Source organism: Chiloscyllium plagiosum, unplaced genomic scaffold (genome assembly GCF_037043375.1).
Source record: "Chiloscyllium plagiosum isolate Xiang-an unplaced genomic scaffold, Cpla_swu_hap1 HiC_scaffold_28, whole genome shotgun sequence".
Taxonomy (NCBI): domain Eukaryota; kingdom Metazoa; phylum Chordata; class Chondrichthyes; order Orectolobiformes; family Hemiscylliidae; genus Chiloscyllium; species Chiloscyllium plagiosum.
This window is the reverse complement of record NW_028270166.1, coordinates 13,752,646-13,779,654: the sequence shown is the minus strand read 5'-3', so window position 1 is coordinate 13,779,654 and position 27,009 is coordinate 13,752,646. Positions and strand designations below refer to the sequence as shown.

The 27,009-nt window shown below is 37.7% G+C and overlaps 1 protein-coding gene across 3 annotated transcripts in view; it reads right to left on the bottom strand.

The window, feature by feature from the left end:
* LOC122565387 (proprotein convertase subtilisin/kexin type 4-like) overlaps positions 1-27,009 on the bottom strand; it is a 43,116-nt gene that overhangs the window by 3,076 nt on the left and 13,031 nt on the right. Inside the window, exons 6-14 of one of the 3 annotated variants that reach the window (XM_087976006.1) lie at positions 23,656-23,741; positions 21,221-21,393; positions 19,338-19,550; positions 17,613-17,713; positions 15,959-16,062; positions 14,113-14,230; positions 11,270-11,449; positions 5,389-5,513; positions 1,565-1,791 (exon numbers count right to left, since the gene is read on the bottom strand). In XM_087976006.1, coding sequence (XP_087832132.1) covers positions 1,565-1,791; positions 5,389-5,513; positions 11,270-11,449; positions 14,113-14,230; positions 15,959-16,062; positions 17,613-17,713; positions 19,338-19,550; positions 21,221-21,393; positions 23,656-23,741 — 1,327 coding nt within the window. The remainder of the gene's footprint in view (positions 1-1,564; positions 1,792-5,388; positions 5,514-11,269; positions 11,450-14,112; positions 14,231-15,958; positions 16,063-17,612; positions 17,714-19,337; positions 19,551-21,220; positions 21,394-23,655; positions 23,742-27,009) is intronic. The other 2 variants (XM_043721318.2, XM_087976005.1) reach the window with 2 other exon arrangements.

Here is a 27,009-nt window from a genome sequence, read left to right as displayed (position 1 = left end):
AATTGCTGCAACCATGTAGGAAACTACAACATGGAAACAATTATCCATACTGGGAGAAACCCAGCTCAGATCATTGTATAATGACTTATTATTCATTGGATGAACAAAGTAAGAGGCTTACAAAAATGTTGTTATTTCAAACTGGCCAGGTGGATGCAGTGAACAGGAAGTTCCTTCAATTTCACAGCAACACAAGATTTGTTAGCTCATTGTGCGCAAATCATCCTGGCCATCAATAGTTTCAATGCACAATAAACCAACCATTCAATGTTTTTCCAACATGTTTTATTCATGTTATAAATATTTGAAGATTAATGACCATTCTATAATGTGCAAAGGGTAGGGTGTGTTAACAATAAGAGAAAAGCAAAAAAATCAGTTAGTTATAACTGTCTGCATGGTTTCTTCCAGTAGCTAAATATTTATAATTTCTCATCCTTTGTCAAACTAATCAACTCAAGTGGCCTGAGTGGTTTCAGAAGTGCAGTGAGAGGAATTCCTTCTCGCTATGTATTTTTCTTTCTAGGAAAAGACAATGTGTATGACCATTTTGAAAAATCGATGTGGTGATACATAGTGGGTTCATACTTACACTTGGATGAGATTTCAATATCCCATTTCACAGATGAGGCAAAGTACATTCTAAGGGATGTACTACTTCATATGACAGAAGATTAGTCTCACATAATGCCTACTTATTCGATTTTTCTTTGCTGTGCACAAGATTCACTTGGTTAAAGCTATATACACTTAGTTTTCTGCAACTTTTAAAGATCAACTATATCTGGATGACATGCACACCAGAGGAGAAAATCTGGATGGGTGTAGATTGATTGCTTCAGTAGAAGGAGGCTCATGTCTCCAGATCATTCAAAAATATTCTAAAATTGAACAAAGTCAAGCCATTCTTTTTTTAAAAATTCATGGAGACTGACATTCTGGGATTTTTTCCCAGAAATTGCAGATGTAGCTATCAAACCTGCTGGAGTAGAATCAGCTTTGAGAAAACAAAGCCAGGATGATTTGCCTTTTGACAGTCTAGTTAGTAGTTACTTGTTTTAGGCGTTTGAATATTGCTAGACAATCAGGATTGATCAAGAATACTTCACGATAGCATATTAGGAAAAGCTGTGACTATTTCTGATTAAGCTTTTTATCTTCACTCAAGAATAGCCAAAACAAATTGTAAATATAATTTGTACTGGTTTATATTAGTTTAATAAATTAGTGTATTGATAACCAAATTCAATATTCTTCTTCCACTTCTGAATGAGAACAAATGTTCCAATTAGCTAGAGTACAATAAATAAGAATCTCTTTCTAACTTTGTATTGTATTGACAAGTCAGAATAAGTGGACAGTGAATCAAAAGGGAAGTAGTGGTGGGCAAAACTCAGTTTAAATTTTTTGATTCTTAAAAATTAAACTCATTTTTGATTTTAAATCAACCAGAAGAATGATCAACACCAGAAAAAAAAACAAGATTTTTTTTTGGTTAGTCTACATGCAATTAAAAAAAATGGTCCAAATAATGACAAAAATCGATGAACTTGTACAACATTACCTTTGTTTTTCTCTCCGGAGGTAACGTTTCAATACATGGTGATGAATTCATCAAATACTGCTTTAATCCAAGAATCACAAGACTCAACTTTGAATTACGTATTTTACCTTCACAGACCCCATCTTCATTCCAGTTGATGCAGTGGCTTATCACTGTATTCTTGGTGCGTCTTGTCATCATGTTTTCGTCAGTACCATACAAGAGCAACTTAAAATAGGACAGAACACCTATGGAAGATCAATTGAAAGAAATATGCTGAGTTTTCTTAGCCAGAGACAAACAAAGAAAATGTTTCGTCCCCTGTCTAGGTGACATCCTCAGTGCTTGGGAGCCTCCTGTGAAGCGCTTCTGTGGTGTTTCCTCCGGCATTTATAGTGGCCTGTCCCTGCCGCTTCCAGTTGTCAGTTTCAGCTGTCCGTTGTAGTGGCCGGTATATTGGGTCCAGGTCGAAGTGTTTGTTGATGGAGTTTGTGGATGAGTGCCAAGCTTCTAGGAATTCCCTGGCTGTTCTTTGTTTCGCTTGCCCTATAATGGTAGTGTTGTCCCAGTCAAAGTCACACGCAGACGACAAGCAACATGAATTTGACTGGGACAACACTACCATTATAGGGCAAGCGAAACAAAGAACAGCCAGGGAATTCCTAGAAGCTTGGCACTCATCCACAAACTCCATCAACAAACACATCGACCTGGACCCAATATACCGGCCACTACAGCGGACAGCTGAAACTGACAACTGGAAGCGGCAGGGACAGGCCACTATAAATGCCGGAGGAAATACCACAGAAGTGCTTCACAGGAGGCTCCCAAGCACTGAGGATGTCACCTAGACAGGGGACAAAACGTTTGCAACAAAACTTCCAGCTCGGCGAACAGAACCACAGCAACAAGCACTCGAGCTACAAATCTTCTCACAAACTTTGAAAACATAGAAAATGTCCATTCAATTTGAATACACCAAGATAACTAAAATACATTGTATTTAATTTTGTTGATAATTCAATACAGAGTAAAAGAGTGGCCCAAAAGTATCAAACTTTCAATATAACAGATGGGTACAACTACAAAAAAAAATCACTTTTTATAGCCTGTTATATAGGTAGATTTGGAGTAAGCTGGTTTGGCATACAAAAAAAAATAAATTGGGAGATACAGGTTACAGGTAACATGGACACCTTTATTCAGTGTCAGATGAAAATGTTGATTTTTAAACTATTTTATTTACTATTCCACTATCTTAAAGGAAACTTTTAACTAATTATTCAATGTATTTGCACAACAAGACTTATGGGAATATTAACAGAAAAGCACTATTTCATCATTGGAAGTCTTAACTAAAAAGATGTCATTTCTCAAATCACCACAAAAAGTACATATATTTTCAAAAAAGATCAGATAAGAAAGGATCAGCAAAATAAAAAAATTCCACTCATTTTAAGCAGTCAAACACTACGGCCTCTTAAATTAGAGAAAGTCTGGTATTTCAGTATGCTACAGAGCAGTGCAGTACTGACGTTTTAGGTGAGATTATAAATGGAGATTCCATTTACCTGTCCAGGTATTTCTTTCATTTTAGGTTAAAGTGCAGGGTGCTACAAGAAATTAATGTTATGATTCAAAATCTTGGTCCAAAAAGATAAATTGCAATGTAAATGAAAAAATTTGTTTTCAAGGATGGAGGATGTCACAAAGCTAGTCATTTTTTTTTTTACCCTAAAAGCTGTTCTGTGGCTCAAGAATACTCTGTTCTTGATTTTCATCAGAGGGGTAATAAATAAGGCCAGGTTTGGATCAGACTGGTTTGACATGAAAAGGATTTTGAGGAGGCCTTTTGTTTATATGTAAAAAGATGAGACTTCAGGCCAAAGTGGTCATGTTTCCAAAGTGACTTGTAGAATGAAAGGAGAGTGGTCAGCTCTCTAGCTGAACAGTTTAGATTAAGTTTGATTCATTACAGTGTGGAAACAGCCTTTCAGCCCAACAAGTTCACACCGACCCTCCGAAGAATAACCCACCCAGACCCATTCCCCTTTGACTAACGTACCTAACACTTTGGACAATTTAACATGGCCAATTCACCTGACCTGCACATTTTTGGATTGTGGGAGGAAACCAGAGCAGACGCAGGGAGAATGTGCAAACTCCATACAGACAGATGCCAGAGGCTGGAATCGGACCAAGGTGCGCGCTGCGTGAGGCAACACTGCTAACCACGGAGCCACTGTGCTGTTTAGTTCAGTCCAAAACTGGTTGGGAGTTCAACAGTAAGCTGTGTGGAAACGCACTTCTGCCCTAACTTCAAATCTGTAATCATTGGACCTTTTTTGTATTGTTTTAAGGGCTTTGCTTATTGGGGCTGTTGCGTATATTTGGAACAGTATATTTAAGCCTAGTTTGGATAGTCAGTTCTGTAGGGGGTTCTTTATTCTGTTCTTGGTGTTTCATTGCGTAATTTTATGAATAAGGTTTTTGTCGGTTTCAAACCTGGTAGTCAACCTCGCTAACTTAAACAGGGTTAAGTTCACTGTACAACTTGCAAAAGTTATAGTCTGGGCTGCCTGCTTAAGAATGTTTTGAGTGGTCTGGCCTAGTTCACAAAAAAGGAACAATGTTTTTTTAAAATTACTTGACTCAAGAGAAGGAAGTATATAGTGTAACACAAGGGACCACGTGGACTCTTCCAGTGCCACTGCTGTCAGTGTGTTTGAGATCAGGTCTTTTACTTATAGGCCTGGCACTGTGTCAAAGCAACAATTGGGAAGAGTCCATAAGAATAATTCAGATTAATGTGGAGACTGGAGTGGTTTGATGGGGAGGACCAGTAAGTTTTCAAAGTGCCAACTGCTTCCTTCAAGCAAATTGGAATAATGAAACCATATTTTCAAAAGTTGGTGACTCATGAGAATTAAAAAAAAAAGTCAAGAACTTTAGTGCTTCATGAGCAAAACTCTATGTACATTTTGGAGGATTTGAGCTTTGAAGGATTGTGCAAAGTGGATTTTTCACTTTGTGAAAACCCTGAAATTATTTACTTAAGAGATAATTGAAAGCTCACAGTGGCATGAGTTTTTTTAAAAAATGCGCTTTCTAGAATCCTGGCAATAAGCATTTCTTTTGGTTGCAGATTCCTGCTGAGGCTGTTTTGAACAGTGTCTAGCTTGGAAAAAAAAGTTATTTTTTCCCTGACTTAGTTGAAAGAAAACCCAAGAATAAGTTGTATAGCTGATCTCTATTGCGGAGAAGAAAACCCTCAAGTTCAGGGTGAAACTTGTTCTTCTGAAAGATGATTATGGAGCATCTCAAAATGGTCTTTGACACAGGAACATCAGAGACAATCATCTATGATTAATGGCTTGGTCAAACACACCAGAGCAACATCCTTCAGATATTCTATGCCTTATCCATTTGCCTTCAAAAAGGCAAGCCATTGGCCAAAATGTTCCTTTGTTCCCTCAAAGTCAAAGCTTTGCAGATTTTTTTTTTTAAAACCCCCCTGCTGAAGAATTGCTTTGGGAATATTTAGAAGGAGTGACATTTATGCTTTTGCATAACTGACAGTGTATGTTAACCAATTCCTGCATTTTCATTGAAGTTTTGGTAATAAACTCAATAGTATAGTATTTTAAAAACTTTACTAGATTTTGTTTTTTAAAACTCAACATAGGCAAGGTATAAAATTGATCTCAGTAGCCAGAACCAATGTTTTTATTTTACATGGGGACTTGTGCAGTTGTGGGACTGGAGTGAATGCAATCTTCCACCCTAAAATCTTAATCGCAAATGTAGTTGTAAAGAATTGCAACACTCCTGGTTTCTAAACATACCGGTGTTTGTGGAACTTCCTTTATTCTCAATCTTAAGCGTCCAAATTCCTTTTGGGTCTTCATCCCAGCAGTGTACGCTCATGAAGGTCCAGTCTCTATACCCATGGCTTGATGTGTCATATGGTCTTTTTTTAAAAAAAAAAGTTAGTGTCCAAGTTAGATTAGATAAAATATTTTCACCAATTAAATATTTCTACCAGAAAAATAACGCCAAAACCATTTATTTCCAATGGCCAAATAAGTCGAGGTCCAAGATGACACTCAAAAAGACATGGCCAATAGGATTTGAACCAATTAATAGGATTTAAATTCAAATAACGAATTTGAAATGAAAAGCTAGTTTTAATGGTCACTATGACAGACTATCAATTATTGTAATAAAGGGTTCACCAATAAACTTACAGGCACAAAATCTGCCATCCTCATGTCTGGCCTACATACAGCTTGTGACAATGCAGTAACTTCAGAAAGACTATTTTGTCTGGAGTTTTCTTTTTTGCAGAGCCTGTAAAGGCAGAGGTACTGAACTGGCTACTGGACATGGCCCATGTAAACAACTCAGATCTTTAGATTTTTTTTTAAAATACAAAAGTTGGAAAAAGTAAGCTAGATTGAATGGGAGTAGCCAGTTCTCAGATCAGATGGTCTAGTTTTTGTTAGCTTTAGCAGTCAGACGCTGCTTGGAGTCGAAGGAGAGTTGGAAGCTACAGAGAATGATTGAGTTGCTACTTTCTCTGAAAATCTCTCCATGTTGTTTCCTCCTAAATTGGAGAACTGCATATCAGTACCAGTGTCAGAATTTACCTTTTTGTCCAGGGGTGTGTTTATGGGATGTTACTATAATGAATAGTTAATTAGTAATAGGTACTGTATCTAATCATTCCCTTAAGTTTTCCAAAAGGTATTCTAAATTCCTCTTTTATTTGGATGTTAATTAGTGTTTAAATAAATTGTACTTTGCTTAATGTCAAGTAGTTTGATGAGTCTCATCACATCTGGAACATGCATTTCACATCTACCTTTAAAATAAAAAAGGGTGTAGTATATCTTAATATTTTGAGGGGATCTGGTCTGGTCTGGTCCAGAACAGACTCCTGACCACAGCAATGGGTTAATTCTAACTGCCCTCTGGAAAAGGTCGAGAAAACCCAAGAATAGGCAACAATTCTGGCCTTGCCAAAGACATCTAAAACCTAATTAAATAAAAAACAAAAACCTATCTTGTTCTGAACAAAGATATACTAGGACTGTACGAATCCAAAATAGCCACAGAAGAGTAGATAAAAACAATTTTACAGATTACTTTCCAAACTAAATTTTGCTTTTAACAAAGCAGAAATAAAGTTATTCCAGGATTAATATTATTCATTTCTGAATGCCTCCCAGTTAGGATCAGATTCTACTGAATTGCAATCACTCAGAATAAGTCTTACATTTATAACTACATAAACTGCAGTAACAGCATGATATATGCAGTTGAAAAATATTTAATTGTAGTTTTAAGAATTCCATTCACCAATCACCAGTTGATTTCCAGTAACACAACCAAAAGAAAAAAAGGGAGGGATTTGGGTCAAATTTATTTGTAGCACGTAGATTGTTTAGGAGTAAAATCTTCACAATTTCTATTGTTCTTTATAAATGGGAGGTGATAAAATAAATAAAGATGCAAATAAATTGTGAAGGAAATGAGAATTAACATTTTTAAAATGGTTATAAAACCATCCAGAACAATTGACATTTTAGTTCTCACTCCCTACCAGTTAAATTTCATTCGATACTTGTGTAAAATGCATGGTACAGTCCTTCAACTGAAACAATAGAAAAGAATGTCCACCCTGGCAAATTATATTGGCGAATCCATAATAGCAGGGAAAAATCAGAGGAATGACCTCCCCTATCCTGTGTAAAAAAAAAAATTGGAATGGCATTGTGAAATAATTTTCTTTGGCTATGGGAGCACTATGGCAGAACATTTCTCCAGCAATGGTGAAATATGGTAAAAAGAATGGGAAACTTACACACTTCATGTTTTGCAAGGACAAACAAATTATACAGAAAAAAAACTCACATTCATAGGCAAGATATCCTACTTACACTATTGTTATCACAATGAAAAAATATTCATATACTCTACTCTCCTGTGTAGATAATCTGAACTTCAATTCAGAACCAAGCACAAAAAGGACATGTCTGCACCATTATTGAACCTGTGAGAAAGGTTTGGTGAAGTGAGTGCCTTACTTTGTAATCTCAAATACATGTCTGTTAAAATTTGTACATGGAATGAGCTAGGCATTTTGATGCCCATTCCTAATTTCTTCAAGGTGGTGGTGATCTGCCATTTTGAGCTGCTACAGATCTTGGGTATAAATATATTCGGGTATTGTTAAGAGGAGTGAGGCAGGATCATGAGCCCTCAGTCATGCATTGAATGGGCTAGCCAAATTCCAAACATTTAGTCCTTCAGGTTCCTCAATTAAAATAATCTTTGTGCATACTCTAGTATTTTGCTGCTACTAAAGCAGCAGTGAGCTTAAGGATTGGACTAAACCTTTGAAACCAAAAAAGGTTGACAAGTGTAAACTAAGAATTATAAAAACACAGACAAGGACTTTTATTAGTTAAGTACAAAGAATAGCAAAAGTAAACATTGACCTCATAAGAGGCCAAGCCAGGGAATATGGAAATGACAGATTATAGCCATAGAGTCAGATGTACAGCACAGAAACAGACCCTTCGGTCCAACTCATCCATGCTGACCAGATATCCCAACCCAATCTGGTCCCATCTACCAGCATCTGGCCCTATTTCCTTCCAATTCATAACCATCCAAATGCCTTTTAAATATTGCAATTGTACAAGCCTCCACCACTTCCTCTTGCAGCCCATTCCCCCCACACACACCACCCTCTGCGTGAAAAAGTTGCCCCTTAGGTCTCTTTTATATCTTTCCTCTCTCACCCTAAATCTATGCACTCTAATCTAGATTCCGATCTCAGGGAAAATACCTTGTCTATTTACCCTATCCATGCCCCTCATGATTTTATAAACCTCTAAGGTCAGCCTCTGATACTCCAGGGAAAACAGCCTGTTCAGCCTCTCCCTATAGCTCAAATCCTCCAACTCTGGCAACATCCTTGTAAATCTTTTCTGAACCCTTTCAAGCTTCACAACATCTTTCTGATAGGAAGGAGACCAGAATTGCACGCAATATTCCAACAGTGGCCTAACCAATGTCCTGTACAGCCACAACATGACCTCCCAACTCCTGTATTCAATACTCTGACCAATAAAGGAAAGCATACTAAACGCCTTCTTCACTATCCTATCTACCTGCGATTCCACTTTCAAGGAACTATGAACCTGCACTCCAAGTCATCTTTGTTCAGCAACACTCCCCAAGACCTTACCATTAAGTGTCTAAGTCCTGCTAAGATTTGCTTTCCCAAAATGCAGTACCTTGCATTTATCGGAATTAAACTCCATCTGCCACTTCTCAGCCCATTGGCCCATCTGATCAAGATCTTGTTGTAATCAAAAGTAACCTTCTTTGCTGTCCACTACACCTCCAATGTTGGTGTCATCTGCAAACATACTAACTATACCTCTTAAGCTCACATCCAAATCATTTCTATAAAATGACGAAAAGTAGTGGACCCAGCATCAACCCTTGTGGCACGCCACGGTCATAGGCCTCCAGTCTGAAAAACAACCCTCCACCACCATCCTCTCTTCTACTTTTGAGCCAGTTCTGTATCCAAATAGGTAGCTCTCCCAGTGTTCCAGGAGATCTAACCTTGCTAACCAGTCTACCATGAGGAGCCTTGTCGAACGCTTTACTGAAGTCCATGTAGGTCACATCTACCGCTGTGTCCTCAATCCTCTGTTACTTCTTCAAAAAACTCAAGTTTGAGAGACATGATTTCCCAACCACAAAGCCATGTTAATATCCCTAACCAGCCCTTGCCTTTCCAAATACATATATATCCTGGCCCTCAGGGTTCCGTGCAACAACTTGCCCACCACCGATGTCAGGCTCACTGGTCTATAGTTCCCTAGCTTGTCCTTACCACCTTAAATAGTGGTACCACATTGGCCATCCTCCAGTCTTCCAGCACCTCACCTGTGATTAATCGATGATACCAATATCTCAGCAAGAGACCCAGTAAATCACTTTCCTAGGTTCCCACAGGAGTTCTTGGGTAACCTCATCAGGCCCTGGGATTTATCCACTTTTGTGCATTTCAAGACATCCAGCACTTCCTCCTATGTATTATGGACATTTTTTCAAGACATCACCATCTATTTCCCACATTCTATATCTTCCATGTCCTTTTCTACAGTAAACACCGATTCAAAATTCTCACATAGTATCCCCCCCCATCTCCTGCGGCTCCACATAAAGGCCGCCTTACTGATCTTTGAGGGGCCCTATGCTCTCCCTAGTTACCCTTTTGCTCTTAATGTATCTGTAAAAACTCTTTGGATTCTCCTTACCCCTATTTGCCAAAGCTAACTTATGCCCCTTTTTATCCTCCCGATTCCCCTCAAGTATACTCCTCCTGCCTTTATACTCTAAGGATTCACTTGAACTATCCTGTCTATACCTGACATAGGCTTCCTTCTTTTTCTTAACCAAACCCTCAATTTCTATACCTAACAGCATCCTCTATATCTACCAGCTTTCCTTTCACCCTAACAGGAATACACCATCTCTGCACTCTTCATATCTCATTTCTGAAGGCTTCCCATTTTCCAGCTGTCCTTTACCTGCAAACATCTGCCCACAATCAGCTTTTGAACATTCTTGCCTAATAGCATCAAAATTGGCCTTTATTTTTAAGTCTTCACTTTAGAAGTGAAGAAGCAGCACAAAAGAGAAACCAAAGAGCTAATGAGGGCAATGAACTTAATAATAGAATTAATTCTTTAATTCTATGTTGACAAATCCCCTGGACCCTAAGATGTACACTATAGGATTCTAAAAAAGGAGGGAGGCTGCAAAGGTGCATTCATCGTGGTCATCCAAAATTCCCTAGATCCTAAAATAGCCAGAGGAAAAAAAAGGATTAGAAGACAGAAAATTAACAGTTTTTCAAGAAAAGATATCAAGAGAAGGCAGGGAACTGCAGGTCAGTTCGCATGACAGTCATCTGGAAAATAGAATAATAAAAAGATTGAACAAGGCACTTAAAACCATAAAGTTATCAGGTAGAGTCAGCAGTGCAACAAATTTAACAGCACAACTAACAAGATAGATGTAAAAAAGAAAAGTTACAGTATATACTGGATATAGTATAATGGAATTCCAAAGGCATTGAAAAAAGGTCCACAAAAAAAAGTTACAGAAGGATTGTCTTAGGGGAAAGACATTGGAATGGACAAAAGATTGGCTAACAGACAGGACAAAGACTAGGTATAAAAACAGGCATTTTCAGTGGCAGACTAACTAATGAGCTTCTGCAAGAATCAACATTGGTTCCTCAGCTAATTGCTACCCACACTGATGAAGGCTCCAAAAAGTAAAAGCATCCAACTTTGCTAACTGGGATAATAAAAAAAGGTAAAAGACTCTAGGGAAAAATGTAGATTATGAAGGTTAGGTAAGAACATAGATTTGGGGTCTTCGATTGGCTATAACCGTATTGAACAGGAAACAGACTTCCTGTGAGATATCATCTGCTCTCTTTCTTAGTAAAACTGTCGTCATGTGTCAGATATGGTATACCATTAAGCTGTGTTACAGGTTGGAGGTGGGGGAATGCCAGGGATGAGCGTCAAAGTTAACCAATAGTTCACTAAGAGACTAATAGCTATTCTGGATCACTTTTCCTTTACCTCTACATTAGTAGAAAAATATCCACAATGATTTTCATACCTTACATCAACCAACTTGGAATATGTCCCACTGGGACTAGTAAGTGCAATTCTCAGATCACCTCTTCGAGTGTAGCTTAGTGACAATCTAACCACCACGTGTTCAAGAGATCGGATGTATTTTTTAGTTTGAGAACAAGGATCAACATATTTCTGGATAACAAGCTTGTCAGAAATAACTCTGAAAGAACAATTTTAAAAACATATGCTCTAAAACATTTAAACTTAATACAAGACTTTAAAATTCACACTGATTATGGCTTACAGTTAACATGGCTTTAAGTGAAGTATTATTCAAACATTATAAGTGGGTGAGGACAATAGAGTCTCCCTTACCAAAGGAGGGCATAATATGGACAAAAATTTCAGCCAGAAACTCTTGGCAACTTCAACTAAGAATTGTTGTCTGAAGCTTGGGGGACAAATCTCTCAGTCCCATTTTCTCTTTAGAGATTACATTTGAAGAAAAAAAAAGCTTTAAATGAAGCAAATCAATTTGAAAAAACTACACAAGATTGGAATCTCTTTTGGTAGAGGTGCCTAATTCTTTGAAATTTGCATCACAGATAGACAGGATGGTTAAAGGTGTCATTTAGCACGATTGCCCTCATTGCTCAGACCTTTGAGTATGGGAGTTGGGACGTCATGTTGAGGTTGTACAGGAGGCCTCTTCCAGAGTACGGTGTACAATTCTGGTCACCCTATTAGAGGAAGGATATTATTAAACTGGAGAGGATTCAGAAAAGATATACCAGAATGTTGTTGAAAGTGGAGGGTTTGAAATACATTAAAAGAGATTGGAAAGGCTGCGACCTTTATCATTGGAAGGTTGAGAGGTGACCTTTGAGGTCTATAAAATCATGAGGAACATAGACAAGGTTAAATGGCAGGTGTCTTTTCCTAGGGTGGAAACTAGGGGACATATTTTTTAAAAAGGGAGAGGAGAAAGATTTACGGTTTGTGTGTAGAATGAACTGCCAAAGAAAATAGAGAATGCAGATACAGTTACAAGCATTTAAAAGACATTTGGATAAATAGATAATTAGGAAAGGTTGAGGGACCATGGGTTAGCGCAGGCAAATGGGGCTAATTTAATTTGGAAATATACTCAGCGTTAATTAGCTAGACCGAGGGGTCTGTTACCATGCTGCATGACTGATTCTATAATATCCATTAGAATTTGGCAATAGTCATAGTGTCAGTTTTTTTCCCAGGAAATGAAAAATATTTCAAGAGGATCAGAGCAAATATGACAAACATACATGGTCATGGGGCATGGTGCCTGGAAATTGTTTCTAACAAACCAATTTCAAAATATTGGGAGGCAAAACAAAAATCTCATTCTATGCAACTTAAAGAGGAATTAAATTTAACCTTATGAGCATCAGAAGCCAGTTTTAAAAGCTACTCCAGATTGCTGCACATGTGGATTGTTTAATGTTTCACAGAATTATTTCAAATGGAGTTGTGCATATATTATATAAAAAACACAGATGACCAAGAATGTGTTACATATAGCACTAAGGCTAGTGAGAATATTACAAGGCTGCAATACTGGTTAAAGGCTTAGAAGAGAAAAAAGTACTAAATCAGTTTTAAAAAGTCAACCAGATTGTATTGCAGCATTGTACCATACTCTAGCCAAAGATGGTGTACTCTCTCTCAGCTATTATATTCATAAGTAATGTTTAACTCATTGAATTTTGAGGGACTGTCGCTTCAGTAGCTCCAAACGATAAGGACATAGCAAATAACATAAGGACATAGCAAAGATACAAATCTTTCCAGAGCATTACTAGGTTTGATCTATACACAGGTTTAAGAGATCAAAATTTGCAAGACTGTTAGGGCTTTAAACACACTCCCAGCCAGCTCCATTTTCATATAATATGCACAATCTTCAACCTTTTGCCCAATAGTAGATTAACCAGTCATTCGGCCAATGGTCGTCTGAGAAATGATGATTCAGAATGACTGTGAACCTGTATAACTGCATAAATTGCAGCCGAAATTATTATTCATTGAAATGTTTCAAAGACTAAATGCTACATTGATGAAAGTTATTTTTCTGTGAAGACATCATTCAAGCCTTCTTGTACACTTTCCTAATTTTTGGAGCCAATTGGCACCATTGGACAATTTTTGTTACCAATATTAAATGTAGATTCCAAAGCTACAAATAAGAGAAATTATCCCAGTGCAAGATAACAATGTGTCACCTGCAATTACTCAATGGTGAAAATGCAGAAGGAGTTTTTAAAAGAACAAGAAATACTATATCAGTTCAATGCAAGTTGTTTTTCTGTGAAGACATCATTCAAGCTGCCTTGTACACTACTTTTAAATTTTGGGAGCCAAATTGCTGCTATTAGACAATACACATTCAATATTAGTAACAAAGGAAATTGACTAATAGCACCAATTGGCTCCCAGAATTAGGGAAAAAAAGTGCATAAAGCAGCTTGAATGATGTCTTCAAAAAAAAACTTACATTGAATTGATAGTTATACTGATTCAAGGTTACACTGACTAAATTAGAAGCAAAAATTGGAATCCAACTAGAGCAGAGTATAAACATTAATTTCGGTCCATTTCTGCCTTCTATGTATAACAAAAGGGATGGTCGATGTTTGCTCTAATCTTACGTTTAATATCATCCTCGGCATGCAAAGTAACAATTGGAGTTAGTCATAAATTATTTCAAGGTGAAAATAGTATAACAGATTTTGGAGTTGTGAATGAATTCCTAATAAAAAAGAACTACACAGAATTGTAAGACATTCAAAGCCATCTGTAATTTCAATATAGTATACAAAAAATTCCAATCTGTATTCACATGCTTACTGTGCGGATTTACTAATGTCTATGGAGCATTCTCTCTGTGGGTTCACTGTCAACCACTTTGTTGCCAAATCCACCAACAATCCAGCATCCAGTAGTCCATACCCATAGTGATGGCTCACTGAAAGTAATAATGACAATTTACAATCAGTTAGAGAGAGAGTATCCAACTGTGATTTTGGAAAGTTTGATAACAGTGCAAAAAAAAAATTGATTATATTGATAAATGGATTAGATATAATTTATCAATAGCTTTAATGTTAAAGCCATTACTTTTCAAAAGAACTTTAGTTATGTCATGGGCAAAGTTAGATCAAAGTTGTGCAATCTGTCACTTTACATCTAAAGCAAAGAGCCAAATCCAATCTTAGAATTAATTTTCAAACATGGTCAGTTGCAAGGTTTCACAGTCTCATTCTTCTTATCCATATTGAAGATCTGATCATGGACGCTCAACTCAAATGATTACATATTGAATACTGTACCACAATAAATAAAGCTAAGGTTCAATTAGACTGTACCATGCCACTGGTAAAGGTAATTAGGTTTGAGGAAGATCATTTATGATCAACTTCTTAAGAGTCAAATTCATGGTTATAAATTCCCCTATGAACCTTTGTGCAACCAGGGTCTCAAACTTCAGTTAAATGAAGGATGGCAACTCATTTCAAATTTTATGGAAGAGTCATTTGGTATTCTGATGGGCTTAGTTTTACAAACAAAATTGCCAAGTACATAAAATAAATTAGCTTTGTTCCATTGTTTTAGTGTGGAGATCCAAACAAGATGCTTTACCTTAAAATTAAGCCTCCACACAAAACGCAAAACAATTTTAGTCAGTATGCAGAAATACTAAACAGCCTATTGAGACAATTAGATGGAATCTATCAAAACATTGGTTTAATCTGCATTTAGTGCAAGTCATTATCTTAATTAATGAGTTCAAGGCAGTTAGAAGCAGGCACCTGGAGGATTATTTAAGTTGATGATCCCTGTTTAGTAGGTATGCTCACTAAGAACATTGGATGATATCTTCATGGGTAGTACTCATTCTGATGTCCTCCAACAGTGACCAGCAATCAAAACCAAACATGGCATTAGTGTGGATTTCAAGCATTACTTAAAACAGATACACAATTTCTTGCTAGTTTGCTGCTGGACCTATAAAAAGAGCTTCTGGGTATATTGGGAATCATTCAGGACAATTTTATCAATGCATGGCAACATTTATTCTGGAAATTCAGGAACTGCAACCAATAGGTGTAATGCTGTGCTATCTACGGAGGACAAAATAAAAAAAGGTTGGTCATCATCTCCTTGATTTGGATTAGGGCAAGTGTTCAGATAGCACACCACCAACTGCTTCAGGAGAGCAAGCTCTGGGATAGCATCCTTCTCTACCATTCCTCCATGCAAGTAGATGACATCCCTCCTGCACTTGGACTTCACTTATTATTGCCTAGTGCTTGGAGCCATTCTAACTGGAAGACTGCACATTATAAGAGGTTATACCTCAGTGTAGATGAGAGGGAATACACATTTACTGTGTCAAACAAAACTCCAAAATCAAAATTGGAGGACTAAGCTTGTAGAAGCTTAGTTTAGTTTTTCCATAAAAATTCAAGTTATGGTCATCAGCATCAAGTGCTGAAGCCAGACTCTCAAATAGAGATATTCCAACAGTACTGCTTTAGATAAGTTTCTTTAAGGCCTTTGAAGAGTACATGCTTCAAAAGAAAAAACCTGAAGGTGCCAAAATCTTTAAAAGCCATTGTTTTGTTTAAATGAAGGAATGACTTATCGAAGACAGTCAGTTTTGTAAAACATGCCATTTAAACAAGTTCCTTACCTTTGCGGCCGACACCATTCTTGGTCCAGTCGCCTGCTTTCAAATGCAAAGGTTTAGATGCTCTCACCACAATGTGCTGCATATCACGCCAGGTCAATGTAGGACTACAAACACAAACCATATATTGTTCTTTTGTTGGAAGTTAAGTATTGAAACACATTAATAACGGGCATCATTGTGGAGTTCTTTTAACATAGAAAAGTGTGCCAGTGCTTTTGAGACAAATATGATATGGGATAACTAAAAACATGTCAAAAATGTAAATGTAAAAGGCAAGTGGGATTGAAAGCAGAGATATATACAGAATTAATTCTAAAGCATGGGGTTAGGTGCTTGAAGATACAGCCATAAATGGAGACAATAAGGAACAGTGTTGAACTATTAGCCAGAATTGGAAAAAACGTTCAGAGATAATAGCTACACAAAAGTACGTTTGACAAGGGAGAAGAGGTATTATGGAATTTTTAGCACAAGAATAAAAAGTGAAATTGAAAATGGGTTATGGAAAGAACGTAATCTGGTCAGCAAGGCTGGCAATGTTGGCAATAGGCATTTCTATGCAGTAGGACAGTGGTAAGAAGAGAATTATATGGGCTGAAGTGAAGAGCATGGAGGATCAGAGACCAGCCAGGAATTCACAGGAATAGTCAAGGGTGGTAGTAATTTTTAAAACAAACTGGAAGATTTTTAACAGGTGGGCAGAGATAGGCAATGTTAGACGTCGAAATAGGCTGTACGTATGATGCAGAAGACTTGTTTTGGAGTTCAGCTTATAGATGTATGATCTGATTCAACTCAAGGTAGGACCAGGAGTAGGAAAGTAGTTGGTTCAGTGCATGAGTTGAGACAAGAGTCTGGAGTGTAGTGCTGGAAAAGCACAGCAGGTCAGGCAGCAATCGGAGGAGTCGTCGACAATTGGGGCATAAGCCACTTTATCAGGAAATACAGGGAGATGTGGCTGTAATAGCAAGTCTGCTTCAGGACATGGCTGAAGAGCTTCAGGTCAAAGGAGGAGATGACCCTGGGGGTACAGAGACATGAGAACTTCAAGGTAGGCATCCTTAGAAGCAGCTTTGCAGTAGAATTGAAATCAACTAGGAGAAAAAAAAAGTACTGAGGACTGAGGCAAGGACAGTGGTTTTAAAATTTTTCATAAGTTCTTAACTGCAGGTCACTTTCCATAGCGATATGTCAGAGTTGCTGGTATAATACTATGGTTATGGAAAGTGACCTCCAGTTAAGCATTTATGAAAATTAAAATCCCTGTCCTTGCCTCAGTCCTCACTTTCTCCTAGTTGATTTCAATTACTCATACTTGGCAGCATTTGTGGAGGAGAATGAGATGGAAATTGACTGGGAAAGATTGTAGAGTTGTGGGAGAGACCCAGATTTTGCCATTGAAATATATTGTTTTCAAAGAGAAAACGTGGTTGAAAATGGAGATTAAGCCTGCACGGAAGAGGGATCAAGCGATTTTGATAATAGTAGGAATTAAGTATCTCAGGTGACTATGGAGGCTAGAAAGGAAACAAAAAAAGTGGGTAAAATCAGCAGTGTAGTGAGATCAAGGAAGAAAGATTGGTAAAGAATGGTAGATAGCTTGTTCAATATGCTTACCCACCAAGAACATTTTACTGCACTTAAACAGAATTACTTTGCTTCCAGAGCAAGGGCTATGATCCCAGCAGCAAGTGGTGCAGATGCTGATGTTCCAGTGTGTTTCTCTGTACATCGTAAGCGAAGATCGGTTGTTACCTGAGAAGGGGTTGAAGCAAAAAACAAAATTACGAACACTTGACATTTTTCTCCAAACTATGAAAGCTGATCTTTTTAAAAAAGGTGTCTTGTACATCAGCTATGGCTGAAGTGACCCATTTGTACAAATTAAAACCCCATATTTGACCACATATAGTTATGAATCCTACTGTATGATTTTCAGATGCCTTCTTTAGGAAGAACCGAAAACTCAAAATGCAAATAATTTAGATTTAAAAATAGGATTTTCCATCCTGCCTATTAGTCAGCAGGCATAAGCTAAATCTTCTGCTGAAGTCTAATCACTGCTACAGCCACTGGCACATAAGATTGATCTACACTTTCCTTCGATTCTTCCTCCCTTCTCACCTTCTTAACCCCTGCCCCACCCCACTAGTTTAAAATTCCAGCTCCCCAGAATAAAATCACCTCCCCACTTAAAGGAAGCAGTTCAGAAGATTTACTTTTGAAAAGGCTGGTTGCTTAGTATTAGCTTTAAATGAGGAAATATTGCACCAGTTAGGCTTATACCCAGAGAAGTTAAGAGCAAGAGTCAATTTGATTGAAATATACCTCAAAAGCATCTTGTGATGTAGACAGGATGTTTCCTTTTAAGAGAATCAGAAACCAGGGGGTCACTATTTAAAAATAAGGAATCGCCTAATAAGACAATGATAAATTTTTGCATAGTTGAGTCTTTAGAACGCTCTGCTTTTATCCACCTTTTGAGGGCAGAGTCTTTGAATATTTTTAAAAGGAAGTATCGGGTGGAAAGGTTATTGGGGTAGGTGGGAATGTGGAGGTGAGGTTACAAATGGATCAGCCATGACCGTATTAAATGAGAGCAGGTGCAAGGTGCCAAGTGGTCTACTCACTCATTCTCCTAACCTACAAGCTTGCATGTCCAATATTTCAGAGCATTCCCAACTGCTGATACAAAAGTGACGCATAAGAAAACAAAACTGCCTAAACAGTGAGACAGAGCCAAAGATAAAAATTACTTTAAAAATACCATGACTAATGGCCAAACATCATAGCCTTCTTTCTTCACAAGCTGTTAAGATTGCTATCACCTCACCAAACAGTTGCAAAACGTTAGGGTAGAGTAGAGTATATTAAACAAGAAACTGAAATCAGATATCAAGCCACCTTAAAACACACCCACTTAATTTGAAAAAAAAATGCAAAGATGCAAAAGACTAACCTACTCAAGAGATGACTGTCAGTTATTTGACCACATTAAAAAGTATGCTGCACATCTGGACTTTTACCTGCCATATAGAATTAATTGCAGCAGGTTGACTTTCAAATGGCTTGAGAAACCTGGCAGTTGAAGGAAAGCAGGAGAGCAGATCAACTAAGTGCCTTGAGGAAGTCCCAGCATCTCAGCTTGTCCAGCAACATTCCCTACTCAGTCTGCTCTTAGCATCAATATCAGTTTCCCAGGCTGACAGTTGGGAAAGGAGGAATGGAGACAGTAAAGTTCAAAGTATGTCTGCTAATTTAACAGTAGCAATGTCTGGTATCCCCATTACTTAGCTACTATAAACCCCATACCCTTCCACCAACAAATGAGCACCAGCAATTTTGTCTTTCAACACAAACAAAAATCAATCTTTCTTACAATCTGTTTTTCCAATCTGGTTCCACTGCTGTAAGTGGTGGTTAGCGTTGAAGAGCAGGCCTCGCTGTACCATGGAACATTCCCTAGTTGAGTTGTGCTGCCTACAGACAGTGTGTAGATGCTGTTGGTATAGCCATCGCAGTTACAGTCATCATATTGGAAGCCTCCATTACCAGATGCCCAAACGAAAATGGAACCAAGACCACCTCGACCCTAAGAACGAACAGATTAGTTGGCTAAAATGTATTGGAGGGGCTCCAAACTTTAAACCTTGAATCCATTATAAAAAGAAAACTATATTAAAGATAGAATAGCTGTAGTGCATTGCTCTATAATGAAATAGCATAGTTTTCAGAAGATTAACATCCCCTCCCCCCCATTACAGTACAGTTTTGAAATGGTTAGCAAGAACAATATTTCCCCTTCCCATCCCCCAAAGAACCTGCTTTGTAGCATTAGCAGGACTTCCTGGACTAGTAAAGCAAAGCATTCTTCCAAATGCTCAGACCCAGAAATGAAATCCAGATAAAGAAAAAAAGGATAGACAAGTGAAACAACTTATAAAATGATCAAAGTTAAAAATCACAACACCAGGCTTTAGTCCAACAGGTTTAATTGGAAGCACACTAGCTTTCGGAGCGACGCTCCTTCATCAGGTGATTGTGACAATCACCTGATGAAGGAGCGTCGCTCTGAAAGCTAGTGTGCTTCCAATTAAACCTGTTGGACTATAACCTGGTGTTGTGATTTTTAACTTTGTACACCCCAGTCCAACACCGGCATCTCCAAATTATAAAATGATTGACAGGGTACAGCAAACGTTGGAGGAGCTGTAGTCACCGGTTGGAGATTAGAACTAGAAAGAGAGCTCAATAGATTTCACAGATGTTTAAAAAGACCAGCTGGGCCACAATTCCCATCACCCACAAGTTTTCACTAATGCAGGATAAGAAATTTGGGGTGGGGTGGGGTGGGGTGGGGGGGGGGGGGGGGCGGGGAAGAGAAAGAGAAGTCTTCAACTATTAGTCTGTTCAAGGATCCAAGAGAAAAGCTGTCCAGCAATATTTTCCCTGAGAGTTGGTTATCTTTAGCTTAAGGGAGTCAGAGCTTTCATTTAAGGATGCTGGATGTACACTACAGATTCTGAGGTGGGCAGGCAAAAACAGAAAATGGAGCATCACCCACCTGTAGGCTCAGGTTAAAGAGAAGGGTTATAACTATTTTTAGGGCTGTGAATTGGAGAAGTTTTTTCAAAGGCTGATGAGTGTTCAGAATTCTATCCAAGAATAGAGATGTTGAGGCCTGATGCAGATAGGAAAGGAAAGTGGATACAAGTTCAAGCATGACCATATGCCTTACCCTTGCTTTTTTTAAAAACATGGAAGCATTATGCTATCCTGGCATCTTACATAACAGTTGACTGAAGGCAACTAGAGTGCTCGAAGTCAGCAGCATAACAAATTTACTTTATTCGACGTAACAAATAAACAGAACACTATATTACATGGGTTTCATTCCTGCTCGTCAGATGCTGCCCGAATTGCTGTGCTCTTCCAGTAACACTGATCCAGATTCATTCCTAGGTAACCTGGCAATTCTAAAGTCACTAAAACAAGCATCTACAGTAAGAAATCAATATATTGCTGATTGAGATGTTCTAAAGTGTTAAAAACTTTGTAACAGGAGAGGAGAGGTTTTGTTAGATTAAAGAGAGTAGTATTAAAAAGGTAATCTAAATGACAATTTTGTATAAAACATTTATCAATTGTTTGCATTGCTTTAGGTTTAGAGCATAGATTGTATTGTACACACAATTTCATGTTCTATAGACTAGCATGAACATTGCAAAATAAAATGGCTCGAAAAATTTCTCATGATCTTACTTTTGTAATACCCCTGAGGAATGCCTGACTTGCCAATACTGCTGGCCCTTCCACAGTCTGCCCATTGTCCTCTGGGCCCCAGCTAGCACTATAGATGTGAATGTGTTGAGGGTTGAGGCTGAGCGAGCGGGCTTCCACTACATCAGTAATCTCACCATCAAGCATTCTTACTCCTGCAGACAAAAATGACATAAGTTATACAACAGATCCCATAAAACACCACAGAACCATAATTTGTAAAGTACAAGTGTAAAATAGTTCTAAAGCTCTGAACCTTATGACTAAAAAACTTAAATAGCTGTCTAAATATGAAGAACGAAGTCATATACATGTTAGAGATCATGTAAATGTGGACAAGATTGTTTAATATTCTCCATGCTTAAGCTCAGAATCACAAATGTATGGCAGAGATGATCATTCATCCCATCAGGTCTGCACCAACTCTGAATGAGCATTATTCAGTACTATTCTTATGCATGATCCCTATAACAGAATATTGTTCCTATTTAAAATCATCTAATTCCCTCTTGAATGGGACTAAGGAAAATCATCAAAACATCTCCAATATCTTTACAACTGAAGTTTCTCATTCATTAATCTGTTGTCAAACTACTTCTGCACTTTAATGTGCTTACATATTTCATAAAGTATAGTGTGCACAACTATGCACAATATTCCAACATGGTCAAACAAGTATACTGTACAAATTCAGCATATCTTCCTTGTTCTTGTACTCTATGCCTCTATTAATAAAGCCTATGATAGCATACAAATTTAACTGCTTGTTTTTCCTTTGCTGTTAGTGACTTATGCACAAACATACCCAGGTTCTTCTGGTCCTATGTACTTTAAACATTTGATTTTAGACTGGCTCTCCATGTTCTTTCTTCCAAAAAGGAAGACTTCTCTGCATTGAATTTCACCTGTCATCTATTTGGCCACAACAGTAACTTGTCTTTGTTCTTGTCATGTTAAGCTGAACATGTAGGTCAATATAAACATATTTGTCAAGAACAAGTATAGAAATAGTGCACCACTCTCCTTGGGATGGCAAAAAGAAAATTACGTGCCCAAGGCATTTCTAGGTCGAAAAAAAAGGAAAAAAAAAGTCACATTCTGATTTTGTACAAATCAGTAACATTAAGGGTAAAGAGGAAAATTCTGTAGCTGTTCAGTGCAAAAGGTTTAAAAATTTAATTATTTTCTACACAGGCTACATCTTTCACAAGTGTGTCCTCATTGAAGATGGGTAGTTTATTGTAGTCAAATGTAGAACTTAACACGAGCTTACTGGCCTGCATGATAGCAAACAATGTGAATAGAACACTCAACTGATCACCTAGCAACATACTGCTAATATATTCCTTTCATGCCCCATTGACTCCTGCAGGGTCTTTGCATTGCAATGAAGTCAACACAGATGGGGGAAATGAAAAGGCAGTCTTTTCTCATTTTTCAGCTGAAGGTGGGGAAAGCAGCAGCATGGTGACCAGACAAACACTGCCTACTGTTTAGGATCTGTTTCACAAAATCTCTCATCACAAATCCACAGTTTTACAAAAGACCATAAATATAAAAAGAAGTTAATTCATACAAAGGTCACAGTTCTTTTAAAAAAAATTATGGCACGGATTTTGTATTCAGTGGCAAAGCAACAGAGTGCACTGCTGTTCTTGAAGAAAGCTACTCAAAAATCCAGTGCTAGCCATTGGGAATCTCTAGTATCAGTAACACTCATACAGTATCATTAAGTTCGTCAAGCAGTTAACCACACTAAAGCATTCAGACAGCAAAAGGAAGCAAAACAGATTGTATAGTTTACTTTATTTTAATAAAAGCAACAAAAAAATTAGACATGCAAAGTTGAAAAATAAAAATGGAATTGTTTCTTAAATCTATGAGATTTCATAGAATGAGAAATTTGACATTTTTACAAATCAGTTTTTCTGGACCAGAAAGGGTATTCAACTTTAGTGACAAATAATTTAAAAAAAAATACATTTGACAAGGATAATTTGATTTCAAGAACAGAATTACAAACCTGAAAATTCAGTGATTGACTGCCTAGCAGACAATGATATTACTGTCATCAATTTGTTAAATAAACGGATTTTCTCATGAGCACCATGGCAGTGCATTCAGAGGACCAGGAAATCACTGACAGCCAACTTCTAAATTTTCACTTTTAATTGAATGTGAGAATGACGGATGCGCTGTTGGGCTTTGCAGCATAACAGTGAATGTTGATAATTTGCCATCAAACCACAAAATCCTGACTTAAAATATTAAAGCTATTGCTATTCAAGAACTACCTTTTAAATTAAGTAATTGTTCATCCTCAGATCTATTTGTTACTCAACCAAAAAAAAAAGTTAGTATTAAAAATATCCTCACAGGAAAACCTGCCATTCTTAATATGAACAATTATACTTTACCACCAATTTTGGCATTGTATGCTACACCAACACCACAGAGATTATTGGCCACAGCAGCCACTTCACCTGCACACCGTGTTCCATGCCTGTTAAATACAAGACAGACAGTTTATTGAGCAAAAAAAAAAAATCAGAACTCGGGAGCATAACAAACCTAAACAGAATCTAGAACTTATTACTGATAGTGAAGTGTCCACTAAGCAATTGTTAGCCGAATATTTTAGCAGAAGTTTAAATTTATCTACTTAAAATAATTCAGTTTATGACAGCTCAAAATAGCTTCACAGGAACAGCAGAAAGAGACATGCACATTTGCTTGTGAAGATCACAATTTTTCATTTTAGGAGTTTTAAGTGGCACTCTAGTCAAACCAGAAGCAATTTAAAAAGTGTGCACAAGTTCAGAAATTTCCAAACAATAATGGAGAAGAGAAAGTTGCATAGAACTATGGCATACTCCAAACAAGTCAATATTTTTAGTTTAACGTGGCAAGGAGCAGCAACAAAAATCATTACAGGTCTCATACCTTGAGAGAGTTCCAGCAGCAAAAATACATCCCGCTAGAGTGTCATGTTTAAGCATGGCTTGAATTTTCAAATATTTTTAAAAATATAAACTGAACATTAAAAAACTGCAAAGACAAGCCCCCAAGAGTTACCAGACTTCTGTAGATTGAGACCGAAGAGTGGTTTCAAGACGGAATAAAAAACTTCCAAACTGGTGCAAGCCACAAAAAAAAAGTCAAAGTTGAAAGGGCCACTAAAAAAGGGAGTCGCCCGACTGTCTCAAACTGAAGGTGCAAAAATGACAAAATGATTGGAATCAACATAAACCATTCTTGGTTTATATAAAAACACAACCGATGGAATCATATGACTAGGAAGCCAAATTTCATTCTAAACATCAAGTATTTGCTGTTCGGATCTTCATCTTCTGAAATCAATCTGCCCTCAAACATGCTACAACACACTGAGGGAGGGAGGACTAGAACCCAGTCCTCCTAGCTCAGCCATTAGTACTGCACCACTAGAAGCGGTTCTGCAGAGTTCTATCCAAAGCGAAGTCATCCAGCTTGTCAAGATAATAAAATCAATAACACCTAGAGAGAGAGATCCGAACAGAAGATCCAAACAGCAGACTCCCTCCCGCAAAGTTCACCTGGGTCCCAACCTGGGAATTTGACAAAGAATGTTGCAACTTATGGAAAATATTTTGTGTTAGTTAAAATGAAGGTCTTGTAAAAGATGAACTCCCTCTCAGAAGTTACAGGCATACCACAAAAGAGACAGATTATTAAAGCCATAGATTAGATTACAGTGTGGAAACAGGCCCTTCGGCCCAACAAGTCCACACCGACCCGCCGAAGCGCAACCCACTCATACCCCTACATTTACCTCATACCTAACACTACGGGCAATTTAGCATGGCCAATTCACCTGACCTGCACATCTTTGGACTGTGGGAGGAAACCGGAGCACCCGGAGGAAACCCACGCAAACACGGGGAGAACGTGCAAACTCCACACAGTCAGTCGCCTGAGGCGGGAATTGAACCCAGGTCTCTGGCGCTGTGAGGCAGCAGTGCTAACCACTGTGCCACCGTGCCGCCCTAGAGAGTATTTTATCTTAACCCATATCTAACCTTGAGGTAGAGCATGCACAAAACATTATTGGGGTACATGGGAGGGAATAACTAACCTTCATTGTTAAACATGCAATTGCTTGCCATTGAAATTATTCAAGTGGAAGGTTCCTTCATTTAAAAGAATACACACCTTTTACATAAATAATACTGCACAAGTAGTAATGGGGGTACATCCACTATCTGCAGCAAGGATGACCAAACCATAGACTAGGATCCATGTAGAATAGCAAAAAAAAAGTTCTCTGCACCTGAACAGAAGATTATTCAAGCATTTTAAAAGATCTGGAATCTAAAATACAAGTACTCTGACCTTCCTCATGAACAGAGGACCAAAACAAAAGCCACATAGTAGGAATACAGGCCATGTACCATAGCACAACAGATTATTTTGCCATTTATTTCGAAATCTTCTGTATCTTTTGGACATTTTAGAAATACAACTAGAGGTTTTATAGTCTCCTTATGCCATCTGGTGGATGTACTTTGCAGAGCAGCTTTGAAAATACACCATTAAAACATCAAATCTCGTGCTCTACAGTGTATAGTACCGTACACACTAATGTGGCTTGCCATTGCTCCTCAGTGTATCCTCTACAACTATTTTGCAGCAGACATTCTAAATATGAAAGTTAACTTTAATATTTGGCTTCTGCCCCTTCAATGGTTTCTGAGTTTAAAAAAAAAATTAGATCAGACACCACAAACTTGTATCCTCTAGTCCAATACCTGTGCAATGTTGAGGCTGCACTGCATTGCTGGAAGTGTTATACTTATTAAAGACATCAAGAAAATGAGTGCCATTCAGGGGGACACAAAAACAGTCTCTTGAGCAGCCTCTTCACAGTTATCACCAAAAACTCAATACTCATTCACCTTCACTGGTGTTCATGGGAAGACATTCCTCAACTGGTCACATTTTCTGTAATGAGTTTGTCCAAAAGTTAAACTAAAAAATGGTTTATTTTCCAGATATCTCAAGTGTAATAAGGCTTTTCTCCTTTTCAACTGTTTATCTAATAAGTGGAACATACCATAGTTACATTTAAGTACAGATTAGTGTTATGCCCTGTTGGGGTTGTCCATGACTAAGCAGAACAAAATGACCAACAGCTACCGATGGCATTAGCAGCATAACATGGCTGACCATAGTTAGACAGCCTAGGAAAATACTTGATTAATTTAGCCTTCAGAATAAGAACAATGGTAGCTCTGTAGACCCAAGATAACAGAGGAGAGAGAATATGCAGCTGTGGTTGTTTAAGCACAAGACCTAGATAAGAACATTTCACACCAATTTAATTAGTGAGTGCCTCAAATTATTTAATCAAATCTGTTACAATACTAATAGTAGATTTTAGTTAAAATCCTTCAAATAATCATAGATATATAGATTCTGATGTAGTTGTAGATTCACCTATATGTAAAAATGTAAAAGTCACTAACTGTATTGGGGGAAAGATTCAAATAAAATAAGAGCAAACCAGTTTCAGTCGGTAAAAAGTAGCCCCCATATCATTACAGAGAGAAACAAATCAGGTGTAGAAACTAGCAGGCATAACGTGTTCATTCAACTCATCCCAATAAGACATCCAAAGATAAAGATGGGGTGCCCAGTAAATATGATAAGAAAGTGCTCATAACTTTAAGCTAAAGAATTCTAACATTAGGTGTGACAAGAAAACTTTGGGCAGCATGGTGGCTCAGTGGCTA